Source organism: Buteo buteo, chromosome 9, assembly GCF_964188355.1.
Source record: "Buteo buteo chromosome 9, bButBut1.hap1.1, whole genome shotgun sequence".
In the NCBI taxonomy this organism is placed as follows: domain Eukaryota; kingdom Metazoa; phylum Chordata; class Aves; order Accipitriformes; family Accipitridae; genus Buteo; species Buteo buteo.
Window position 1 is genome coordinate 42,972,123 of NC_134179.1, and position 12,695 is coordinate 42,984,817.

The following is a 12,695-nucleotide window of genomic DNA, read 5'->3' on the forward strand; positions in this document are numbered from 1 at the left end:
AAGTGGAGTGTTTCAATTATATTTTACTCTTCATTAGATTGTTCAGTTGAATGTTCATATTACAAAATTAGCTGCCGTGGCCCACAAACGTATGGGACTTCAGGAAAGCTGTCCACTTACTCGAAAGAGCACAAACTAGTATTTCCTTTCAAAGAACTTTGTGAAACAATACCGTATTAATCTTTAAAGCTAAATAGTGCTAAAATTTCACATAATCGACATTAGTTTTGGTTTTAAATAATTTTACCAACCATTATAAAATTAAAGTATTTGCATGTATCAGGTTACAGACATTTGCATTTAAATCAGTGTGAAGTATCCCATGCTGGAACAAGAAGTTTAAGCAATTGCTGTTTCAACAGCAGCTCATTCTTATTGCCTCAGAACCAAGTTTGCACAAAATATCGAACAAGAAAATGCAAGACATTTTTCCCCCCAAAACTGTTAAAAGCAACAATAAAATTCCTTCTAGACAGGAAGCATTTATAAAATGCAGAGCTCTCTCAGTTAGCGAAGTGCTTGCACAAGGGCATTCACTTCATTCTCCCCATTTATATTCAAAAACCTGATCATTTACCAGATGAAGAGGATATGTGTCCTCTGAAACGTTTTTACTTGCTTGGGGAAATTGGCAATTGCAGATACTTCACTGAATCTAGCTTCTGGCTGAAGTGAACTAGGCAGCAGCTGCTGAGATCAAGAGAAAAGTTTGAGGCAAACTTGTACAGTTAAAAATATTCAAGGAAGGCTAGTTGAAGCTGTTAAATCACCATGCGCTCACTCCTGAAGGAACACCACGCTGACATTACAAACTTCACATTGTATTAACCTTGCAGCATTCAAAACCACAAGTAGGAAACTGTTCATGTATTCCATTCCCTCGTATCTAACCCATCTATATGTTTCATACATATGCCAATCGCCCACAGGTGACGTAATACTGTTTCAGTCCCTTGTTTGTAAAAAAAGAAAATAAAAATCACTTCTATTCTACTGGGCTTAAATCCCTGAAGAATCCATACTGTGTATGGAAGGCTCTAAGTTTTGTGCCTTTACAAGCTTGATGCAAATAAATGCACAGTAAATGATTATTGTGCAGTTTTCCTCCCCTTAAATTTTTCTCCCTTCCCTCCCAATAACTAAAACCAAAGTTTAAAACCAAAGCATGAATATGTTGCCAGCACACGTGGACAGGTTTACAATCTTCTGTTTTTAAAGAACAAATGACAAAGAGCATTCAAGAATATTGCAATTTTTTTTAAACAGACAAGTAGCAAAAATTTATACCACCTGGAATAAAACTGCCGAGACAAAGCTCTCTACATACACCTGCATGTTGCTGTAATACTTAAATAAGTAACACCAATGCAAGGAACATTTCTCTTAATGGCTACTAGTGTTCAAAGAAGCATAGGATTATGGAGTTAAGTAGGTCTTTGTACCCTGTGAATTACAATTCTGCAGGTGGCACTGAGACGCTTCTCACAATGGAGTCACATAGCTTTCACTTTGATTTGCTTCATCTTCATCTGCTTCTTCTCAAGTTTCTTCTGCTCACGCCGCAAAGCGGCTTCCTGTAGGCAGGGACAGAGATCTGAATGAATATTGATGATGTCTTCAAAGAGCAAACTGATCATTTCAGAAAAGCCAAACAAAAATCACCTCCAGTACTTGGGTTCACATCTCTAACCACATGAGCTGGCTCCACACTGGGAGCCTTCGCATGTTTCAGAAAGCAACAGCACATACCCTGAAAGTTGTCTGCCTTCCAGCAAATAAGAAATCAAAGTCGGCCATTGCTGGTGTACCTACAGGCAGCCCTGGCAATATCATAGGAGAAATTTGCCGGTAGCTTGTAACAATCTGAAAATCCATCTCACCTCCAGCCGACGCTGTTTTTCAGGATCCTCTTCATTCATGATTCGCTCTTTCTCTGCCCGTTTTTTCTCTTCTCGACGGGACTGGGCAGCCTCCTGCCTTTGCACGTGAGTCAGTTTAAGGAAGTTCTCTTCCACACGAGCCCTGTTCTTGTCAGCTTTTTGTTTACCCTTTTCACAGAGAAAAGCAAACACAGTTAATACAGATTTCCCCATGAGCAGGATGCAGTATCTCTGGTAGTCATATTGGAAACATAAGGCTCCCAATTGTAAGATTAATGGTTGCCATTTCATACAATATTCAGAAGACAGAAAAATACACACTACTTACTTCTCTGTTCAGACGGAACTTCTTTGCTTTGTCAATAGAGTAGATCACCATGCTCATCAGAGGCAGCAAAGACTCCATGTCCTTTGGGGAAGTGTTGCCTGAACCAGGCACTGAAATAAAGAGTTTCTTGTTAATTCAGAGAGGTTGGCAGGATTTTTCTACTTGCTGTAACCCTCCTTCCTTATTGCTCACACCATTCATGAAAGAAAGATGTTATTATCGTCCTCTTCAGGACAGTGACAGGCACATTTCCCCCCCACAATCCTTCTTAGTTTTAGTAGTACGGAATACAAACATAAGGGCCGAATTCAGACTCTGACATTAGTTTCACTTGGAGCTACGGCCTTGAATTTTGAAGAGAACTATGGGCCTTTTCTAGAATAGCCTCCCAACAGGCTGTTTTTATTTCAAACCAGGGTTAACCAAGTAACTCTGCAAGCCTAAACTGCAAGGCATGTGACTTAAAAACTAGCCATCTTCCAATGATGACCTAATACAACCACCAGTCGACATACGAGTATGAACTAAGATCAACAATAGCAAGATTGAGTATCCTATTATTATGACGATATGCTGCTCAGTCCCCGGTGTTAGTACTGCCTTCTGTTCACTGGTTAACCAGTCAATGATCCTGTTACATGCACTGAAGTAATTCATCATATATTGTCTTCCATAGGTGACAGAACTTGAGCATGTGACTTGCACAAATAAAACACAACACTCCCACAGATACACATACACACAGGTACACCAGTTCTCCTACCGTTAAATGTAAACAAAAGTGTCTTTTTAGTTTCGGGCAGTTTTGTAAGCTGACCCTCCCTGGTAGGAAAGAAAAAAGTGGCCGGAATGAGTGAAGAAAAATACAGGCATACAAAATACCTAACATTGTTAGGGAAAACCTCACCAAGAACCAAGAGACACTTGCAAACTACTTGAATAAAATAAACAAGATTAAAAGCCTGGCTGTAACCCAAATTTAAAGTTTAAAATTTTTCAGATTCCTGAAGTGTTTTACTCAAAAGCATCCAGTGAAAAGGCATTAATGCAAAAACATACTAACAGCACCATCTAATCTGACTGTCAGAAGTCATCTGAGCTCCGGCATCTGAGCCCTAAGAAGGCTGGTGTATTTTTAATGACATTCCATTTTACATATGCCCTGCTGTTTATACTACTACAGATCTTCTATAAATACTAGTTAGGAAAAACAAAACAAAACACAAAACTAAAAACCAAAACATTTTCTAAAGAATTCAAGTCTTCACTGCCCCAAACCCCACAGTATTCTAATGTAAGAAAGTCAGACCTACATTTCACAGATCTTCCAAAGCCTAGCAATTTCAGTACAAAGGTACATATACTGCTGTCTTATAATTAAATCAAAGTATGTTCTTTTTTGGAGGACAGTTTCAAGTTCTGATACAGATCACTTATTTATATGCCTGTGAGCATAATACACCCTTGCAAAAACCTACATGGTAATTCAGACAAGAGAAATCACCCACCACTTGCAATTCTGAAGCAGCAGCTAAAAGCACCTCAAGACTAGGAGGCTTAGAGAAACAGAAGAGGTACTGCATCTGTGTATTTCTGAAGCACAGCTGAGAATCAACCTGAACAAAAGTACCCAAGCGATGGATTCAACAACAGAAGGTTTAGACATATCAGCTAGGGAAGGGAAAGCAGCCTTAATTTTTTTTTTCACACTGCAGACTTTGCTTAAACCTAGTTCTTAATGCATCCAAATAGCATCTGAGTTAATGTGTTGAGTTCTCCTCCTGCAGTGTTATTTCTTGGCCCTTAAACTCTAACACGCCCTATACCTTCAGTGGGATTACTCAGTTGCTTTCCATGCAGCCGTGTACACTAGCTGCCAGATGTTATCTGAAATTTGTAGCTGCCCAAACTACAGCATAACCAGCACACAAAAATAAATATTAAGGTAATACAGCATCTTGATCTTCTAAACTAATGCAGCATTTGGAAGCATTGGGAGTGTATTTATTCACCTGTTTTACCTTAGCTCCCAATTTCTCTTTGTGTACATTCCAGCAGGCTTCACACTGCAAACAAGTTTGTCAGCCTCTATTTTGCTTAGTGTTACAATAGCTACTGGGAAGAGAGATCTAGCTTTATACGTACTCTTGCATAAGTTTTGGACCGGAGAACTGGTCCGAGAATTGGACGGACTCAATCTTGTCAGCATAGTGTGTGAGGAAATGTATCATCTAAAAGAGAAACTGGGGTTAGTTTTTCCCAACACCGATCCATCTGCAGCCTACCCACTCCATATGGGTTTGCCAAAGAGTCCATATATCACTTAGAAAATTGCTGTGCTCAGCTTGCCACAATGACTCTGTAATTTAAACTGTCAATTTTTTTTTAGCTTTTGCTAGAATGGGCTTCAATGCATGGAATTAATGTGAGCAACTCAGATACTATATAACTCTCATTTGGGATTTTCCAATTCATTTGATAACATGTCAGCTCTGAGGACCTGCAGACATACCATCAACACCCTCCTTCGAACTGGCCGTTGAAGCTAACTTCCAGGCTCTGAAAGGCAGTTTTAAGTCTGCAGTTCATGTTAGACTAACAGTTGCTATGTAAAAGGAATAAACGTGAGAATAACATCCTTCTTCCAGCCCTTACGCTTCCTTAGGGTCTTGACTTCTCTAGATCTCACTAGGGCTATTTGGCTCTCCTGTTGTGATATTTACAGGAGATAAAGATTAGAACTTTTTTGCATAGGCTGCAGGTGCCAGGGTTACCAAGGAAGATTTGTACTAATTCATTCAAGATTACCTTAGCGTCCATCATTCCCTCTGTGACCTCCCCCATCTCTGACAAGATAGCCAGCGAATCTGGAAGCCCGTATTTTGCACCAGACTTAGGCTTATCACTGCAGAACTCACTCTGTTTCAAAGAGAACAAAGGGAAAGAAATAAAAAACAGAGGCTTCTAAGTATCTTATCAGACTGAACTGATACAGCACAGTGGTACCCCAAAAGTACCTGAAAAAAAACAATAAAAAATACACTCGGTCACTCAGTCTGGCTGGGCACATTTCAAGCATAAAGCAAAGCATGCGGTATCAATAGTCTTTAAGTTAGTATTTCCCTTCAATAGTCAGTACTTTAAGGAAAAAGATAAAATGGTTCTAATACATCCATGCTGGAATGCTCAAAGTGGATTAAGGCATTTTGCTTGCATTGTTTCATAACAGAACAAAAACAACTGGCATCCTACCAACCACACTTCAGACCTGTTACTTGAGACAAGTTATGAGAGAAAAGATTTGCAAACCACTGCTTGTTATCACTGGATTCTTTCCAAGCTTCAGGGCTTGAATATATGGAAAGTTTTAACTTCAGATCACATAAAAGCAGAGGACTTAGACCCGAACTTTCCACATCACATATCACCAATTAAGTTTACTTTTCAATCCTTGAAAAGTCATTAGTGCAAATTAAATGAGGTGAAGTGACACTGGTGTGTATCCTGACAATATACGTCAGCCTTCTCTTAAATGAGCTATACACCAAAAGGAAGATGTAAGCTGCCTTCAATTGTCTCTTTTCTTGCAGTTCTGACAGCAGCTGGCTAGAACTTCAGATGTTTGATGGCATTAGACTTTCATCCATCAGACAAAAATGTCTTTTCCCCACACACTAATTCCAACAGGTCAGTCACAAGTTTTCAGCTGTTCCCAGGAAAATAAGCAATCTACAGACTAGAGGTTCTTATATGCTATTACTTATCATATCAGTATTCCCAGTGTGAACATACATACCAAGTCCTGCATCTCCTTCTGAAGTCGCACCAGTGCTTTTCTCGTTCCAACAGCAAACACATACGTGTCCATATCTTCATCATTCATTGTTACTTTTATTTGCTGTGGGACAGAACATTATTAGCCCTGATCAGATGTATACGATGTACTCTGCCTTCAGACTACTGACCAAATATGACTTCAATGTTTGTCTGACACTTTGATTCATAAGAAGAAAGACTAATCGAGGCTATACACAGGTAAGAAAAAGGTTATTGATTTAAAGCTTCTTAGTGTGTCTTATGGTAAGGTAGCTTTTTAATTATATTGAATACTCAATTCAGTATTCTGCTATAATGCTATAGTGTAATGACGGTGACTAGAACAACAGAGTTGTAAGACTCACTTGCACTGCAGCTATCCATTGCTTATGAGCAACTGCCCACATCTAAATTAAATATTTTTAATAGATACAAGTAAATACAATTATAGATACATGGAAAGAGTATGCACTGTGCACACAGCCACTGTTCTTCCAAAGGTAGCCTCTCTTTGTATTTATGCAGTTAGACATTACCCTCATATCCAAGAGCAAGGGGCAAGGCAAAAAAGTAACATTACGAGATACAATATCCAGACCAGCATACACAGTAAGCAGCTCTGTTCAGTCTGCCTGAACAGACAGAAGAACAATCATTAAGTACTTCAGATTGTAAAACCACTTTTTATCAAGATGAGGTCTTGAAGCATGACAGACTATTCACAAAACCACTCAAACAATAAAACCCCTAGATAAAACAATTTCCAGTTATCAGCAGTGTACATTTCACAGGCAGAAAAGAAATACGAATTATTCTTTCAGATTGTTTCGACAGTTACTGAACTGGAAGATACGGAATACTATAGAAAGACACCTGGCAGTTCACTCGTGTGTCATGAGAACGATCAAAAGCAGCAGAACAGAACCGAAGGAATGCAACAATTTATCACAGCTAATCTAAAGGGCTGAGTACATACCACTTGGTCAGAAGCTGGCCTCATCATGCGTGCAAGAACATTCAGTAGGTCTTGTCTCTTGAGAAACTAAAAACACAAGTTTGTAAACAAAGAGGATAGCTGAATATACCTAGAATGCAGTACTTCATTGGCAGATAGCAGTGGGGCTTAAGGAAAAATAGGACAGTTATAAGTAGATGTTTTTCAGAGAATAATTTAACTTTGAAGGGCCCTTTGGAAGTCACCTATGCTGCTCAGAAGCAGGCCTACTTTCTGCATTATATGAGTTTCTCGGGGCCTTGTTCCCTGAAGTTAGGAGCTGAACCAGCGTGCGGGGCTGTCCCATCCCATGTGCAGGACTTTGTATTTGTCTTTGTTGTACTTCCTTGGAATCCTCTTGGTTCATTCCTCCAATATGCTAAAGTCTCTCTAAATGGCAGCTGGGCTCTTCAGCCTACAGTTACCTCTGTTTACACTATACTTCTGGTTTCTATACCCTTTCTGTAAGCATTCACTCTTACCTACTTGGGTGGGCAGAATACAGGCCTGTAAGGATCTTTAGTCCGACCAGTCTTCCCTTCATGTGTGCACATTCAGTACCTTGTATCTGAATGTGGGCGAAAAAGTCAAGCTGAGACTCCTTGTTGCTCGCACTGGAATGGAAAAGCCTCTAGAACCTGAAAACTGGTGACAGGTAAACAGTACTACAAACTCCCTCTTCCTTACCTTTAGCTGGATGAGCATTCCTTCACAGCACACCCTTCCAGAGCACCACAAGTTATATATGTGTTCATTTTCTTGATTTAGTTTCCCAGTGCTTGTAGCTTCTTTATTAGTACCATCATCCCCTGAAGGAAACAACAGTGAAAGAGAACTACAATCTAAAAATCACAAGTTTAAACACCAAAGTTCAGCAGTAGGCTTAGAACTCAGTTGTTGCTGGATTACTTCAGTATCACTGTGATGTTTCTGAATAATTTATATAACACCACTATAACCTAATTTCAGCACTGTGAGACTGGCACACTAATTGTCTACACACAGAGCTGTCATTAGTACTACCATGCATCTGCATAGAAAAGGTTACTCTTCTCTATAGCCTACATGCCAGTTTAAAACCCACATTATTCAAATAAACTAACAATGGATCCTAGTCATTATGGAACTCACCAACAAGAGCAAAGTTACTTTCTAGCAGCTCCCTGTGAGTATTGAACCATGCATGAGCCAGACGGTTGTTTTTGTTCTTCCCAATGATGTAATTCATGATGTAAGCAAGAAGACCCGTTACCATCAGGATCTCCATGTAGTAACTCTCCCAGCTGTTTTGAAGGTGAGCAGGGACCTATGGTAAGTGAATGGAGACTGTCTTTTACACATTGAACGAACGGATTCCATATAGACAAACAATTTGGAAAACACAGAGTACTGGAGAAGCTTCACAAAGGCGACAGGACAGAGCTAAGCCTACATAATGCTTTTGGCTCTACTGGGACACAGTAGTCACGCAGGAAACAACTGATGATAGCATTGCCAAAATACCTGGCTAATACAAACAAAATACTTCTCTCTTCCAAGTGAGCCCGTGCTAGCACGTATCCCTCAAGAGTAGTCAACAGCCCAGCATTTCAGCCACTGATTATTTGGGCTTGATGCCCTGCCCATCACAGCATTATCAGATAGACTGCAACAGAAGTTACATGATAAAGTAATACCCAATGTCCGGGAGCATTTTCAGGATGCCACCAAGAGCCACAGGCTGCATGGGGGAGCAGGGAAGCCATCTTTAGAGATTAACTAGCCATTCTGCTATGCTGTATCACCCTTGAGTCAAAAAAGTCCCCAAACCTTAATTTTCACTACCCAGGTCAGCCATAATACTTAAAAAGAGATCTTAGGGATAATAAAAATGCAGGCCTCAAGCATGTGATCATTCTATAAAAGACTCTCTTGGGAGGCAACAAGAAGGTGATACAAGGTGGACAGAAAGACTGGCTTCAAAAACAATCAGAGGAGTCAATTTCTAATCTGAAACTTTAGCCATAGACAAGCTAAAAATACGCTATGTTTATTGTAAGCATACCGTCATTGCAACCTCTTCTTGATGTGTTGACAAAGCACCCGGACATTCTGGGATGTATGTTTTTTCTCTGGATTAAATTAAGGTCATCACTCTAGCTCCTCTACTTCTCCCCCATAGTCATATGGGTAAAAGAAGCTAAGTCATAAAATGCTTTGGTCAAAACTATGTTTCAAAAGGAATGTTTTAATGAAGAATGTCCTGATCTATACTCCAGTCCCAATTCTCAGTTTGAATACAGAATACAGCATTGATCCAAGGATGGGAGTTCTAGCAGCTTAAAATAAGAGATCAACAGACCAAAGGCACCTGCCCTGGAAGTTTTACTTCAAGACTTGCTATTTAGAGTAGCAAACACGAATGCAGAAGAGCATGGAATTGGGACCTGGCACACCTGGATCGTATTCTGCTGCTATCCTGTTGCATTATTTCAGGCATTTCTCATGTCCACACTTAGTCACATTTCTGCACTGTCTCTTGTTAATTCAAACAGCAAATTCTTTAGGACAGATTCTCTCTTACGTATACTTTTTTACACTAATGACATTATTGGCGTACCACCTTAAAAAAATAAAGTGATGAAACACCAAATAGAAAGCAGATCAACATTTATACCTACATTAACTATTGTTATGGGGTCTTTATTTTTGCTATGAGATGCATCAGGTTTCTCTTCATAGCCTTCAAACTCCTCATCATCATACGGTTCACTCTCGGTATCACCTTCCTAAAGGACAGAATCACAAACGGCATGAAAATCCAAAGCCTGGTGAGCAAAATCCAAAAAGATAAGGTGAGAAAGAAAGGTGTAGATATAGTATTAGGAAACACATAGAGAAAGGAGATGAGGCATTACCTGTGCATCTGCATCATCAAAGTCTTCCTGGTTCTCATCCTGACCTTCAAGCTCTATAGTGGCTTCTTCTTCATCGTCTTCTGTAGTGATGATCCTCTGAGGAGACTCTGTGACAGCATCTTCATTAACATCTTCAAATTCAGCAAAGTCATTATCATCATATTCCATAATGTCATCTCCATCCTCAAATTCATCATACTTTGCCAAAGAAAAACTCCATGGGATGAACAGGACAACAATAAAAATATACAAATTCTTCATTTTCACTGAAAAAAAAAAAAGAAAAATCAAACATTGCAAAAAATCCTTACCGATTCTGTTACATCACACCTCCAGGAATGCCCAGCTTCCATGAACAATTTAAAAACGCTATCAGGGTCAGACCAGAGAGAGAAGTAAACCTGTGCCTGATCTTGCCATCTTCTGTATAAAGAAAGTGAATACTCTTACAAGAAAAAATAACTTTGAAGGTGAGGTTCTAGACTTTCTTGCTTGTAGCAGGAACAGCTGACGCAGCAGCAAGTTCACATCTGGCCAAGCTGTTCAGATGAGCAAGTTCTGCAAGCAGAGATATTCCACTATAAAACTGACTCTCCAATAGCATCTCTCAGTCAGTCAGCACTGCCAGCTCATTTCAAAGACCACACACTGTGCCTACAGTTGTTATTAATTAGCAATTAGACACAGTCAGATCAATGAATGTGTAACAACAACAGGAAATCTTAAAATGCACTTAATTCATTTACTTTAAACAGCAATGCTCTGATAGCCTCTGCTAGTTTAAAAGTGCTCATCTTTGATTTTCTAGACTGCATGCTTGGAATCAGGTCCTACAGCATCCCAGCACCATTTCTGTTTAAAGATAGAGACCTTTTGTTGTAAGCACTACAAAAAAAAAACCAGGAAGAGGACGGATATTGCACTAGTCCCCAAAACAACAAAGTAAGCTGGGGCTCATGAGACCAAAGCTCTCTCCCCAGATCTCCCAGAAACCTGCAGAGAGTTTTTCAGTTCCCCCTTTTTTTCCCCTCAGCTTCCTACGTCTTTTCTGCTTGATCTCGGAACAGTCCCAGACTCCCACTCAGATTGCGGGGACCATCAGCAAGGTCCAAACTAAGAGCCTGAAAAGGCAGTAATAACCCTAACGGCTGTGTTTCACAGACAGCTACGGAGGATCGCTTGCATCAGACTTGGCAGTAAGACTCATTTTACTCCTTCCCGCAACCAGATCTGAGTGGGAATTTGAATGTTAATGAGACTGTTCTCTTAAAAACTTGAAATAGAAACGATTTGTTTCTAAATTAGACCAGCGCTCCTCTGAGTACCACATGCAGGGAACCCACTGCTACGAATGACAAGGACAGCTAAAATAAACGCCTTTGTCAAACACTTCTCATTCTAGCAAAAACCCGAATGTTCACAGGAACATTAACCCAGATGGAAAGTACAGCCAGGCAGCGCCCAGGAATTTCGCACTTTGTTTGGGTACATTACAACTTTATGTGAATTTAAACAGAAAAACAAAATGCTATTTACATATGATAGAATTTGCATTGAGGTTAAAAGCACCAGGACAACGGAACCACCTGCTCAACCACACCCCAACAGTTTCACAATAACAATTTCGAGATTATTTGAGTATATCCACTTTCAAAAGACCCCACAACTGCACAAAGCCTCACGCCAAATAAACTTCTGCAGCTGATGCCAAAGAAACAGCTGAACTAGAGACGGGTGAAAACCAGAACACGCTCCTAACCCGGCCGTCTCCGGGTTCTAAGTACAAACGACTCCACCAAGCAGAATTGGCTTTGGCAGGCCCTCCACGATCCACATGCCGCCGACTTTCCCTTGCAAGAGGAGCCGGTTTCATCCACCGCTCTCCGCACAGGCGAGAGGGAACGGAGCGGGCACCGGGTCCCAGCAGGTCGGGCCCCCACCGTCATCCCCACCACCCCCCCCCCAGCCTAAAGCACGGACGCCCACCACAGGTGCTGCTCGGCGGCCGTACCGCGGATCCCCCTGGCTCCTTGCAGGGACACAAGTCAAGGTTAGCGAGACTAAGATTAGCTCCGTGTCGTCCCACCGCCACGGCACCGGCCCGGGGGGTCCTTCCCCCCAGCCCCCCCCGGCCGACTCCCCACAGCCCTGCCCCACACGCCCGCTCCCCCCTTCCCACCCTCACCCCCAGAAGGGTCCCATGCCTCCCCCCAGCCCGGCTCCCAGCGTCTCCCGCCCCCGCGGGACACAGCACAGACCCCCGACCCCCCCCACGCCCAGTGACCTCGGGGCCAGGCCGCCCCTCCCGGGGGCACTACGGGGCCGAGGGTGGGAAAGGGGAGAGAGTGAGGTTTTCCCGGACAGCCGACCCCCGGGGGAGGCGGGAACGGGGTGCCCCATCCCCGGCAGGACGCGGGGCAGCCGTCGCGAGGGGGGGGAGCGTGGGACGCGGGACCCGGCCCGGGGCCGCGTTACCTGAGTCACGCGGCGGCGCCGCCGCTTAGGCCCGGCCCTCGGCCTCCGTTCAGCGCCCGCCGCGGCCGCAAACGGCGCAGCCTGCGTGCTTTGCGTAACGGGGAGCATGCGCACTGCGGGCTGCCCGCGGCGGCCGCCCGGGCTGCGTGGGCGCAGGTGTGCGTGGGTATACACGCGTGGGCGGTGGGAAGGAGAACACGCAAGCCTCGCCGCTGAGGGAGAAGCCGGGCCCCACCACCCCCGGGGTTTGCCGGCGAGGGCGGTCCGGGACGCTCACGCCTTTGCCCGGTTCTATCGCCCTCCTC

The 12,695-nt window shown here is 42.5% G+C and overlaps 1 protein-coding gene across 1 annotated transcript; it reads right to left on the reverse strand.

Moving 5' to 3' along the window:
- Window positions 1-5: 5 nt before the first annotated feature.
- CCDC47 (coiled-coil domain containing 47) lies at window positions 6-12,654 on the reverse strand. Its single transcript, XM_075036266.1, has 13 exons — window positions 12,391-12,654; window positions 9,916-10,181; window positions 9,679-9,786; window positions 8,150-8,324; window positions 7,706-7,827; window positions 7,001-7,066; window positions 6,005-6,106; window positions 5,017-5,127; window positions 4,354-4,439; window positions 2,972-3,030; window positions 2,209-2,318; window positions 1,881-2,048; window positions 6-1,574 (listed from the first exon to the last, which is right to left on the reverse strand). The coding sequence occupies exons 2-13, from the start codon at window positions 10,174-10,176 to the stop codon at window positions 1,494-1,496; spliced, it is 1,449 nt and encodes a 482-aa protein (XP_074892367.1). The 5' UTR covers window positions 10,177-10,181; window positions 12,391-12,654; the 3' UTR covers window positions 6-1,493.
- Between the last annotated feature and the right edge of the window lie 41 nt (window positions 12,655-12,695).

What these genes read in the sequence shown, in the direction of transcription:
- CCDC47 (XM_075036266.1), bottom strand. Translation starts at nt 10,176, where the DNA reads ATGAAGAATTTGTATATTTTTATTGTTGTCCTGTTCATCCCATGGAGT. An exon ending in AAGTAACTTTGCTCTTGTTG is followed by an intron (nt 7,828 to 8,149) that starts GTGAGTTCCATA and finishes TGTTTCCTTCAG; the next exon opens with GGGATGATGGTACTAATAAA. An exon ending in AGAAGGAGATGCAGGACTTG is followed by an intron (nt 5,128 to 6,004) that starts GTATGTATGTTC and finishes TCTTTGAAACAG; the next exon opens with AGTGAGTTCTGCAGTGATAA.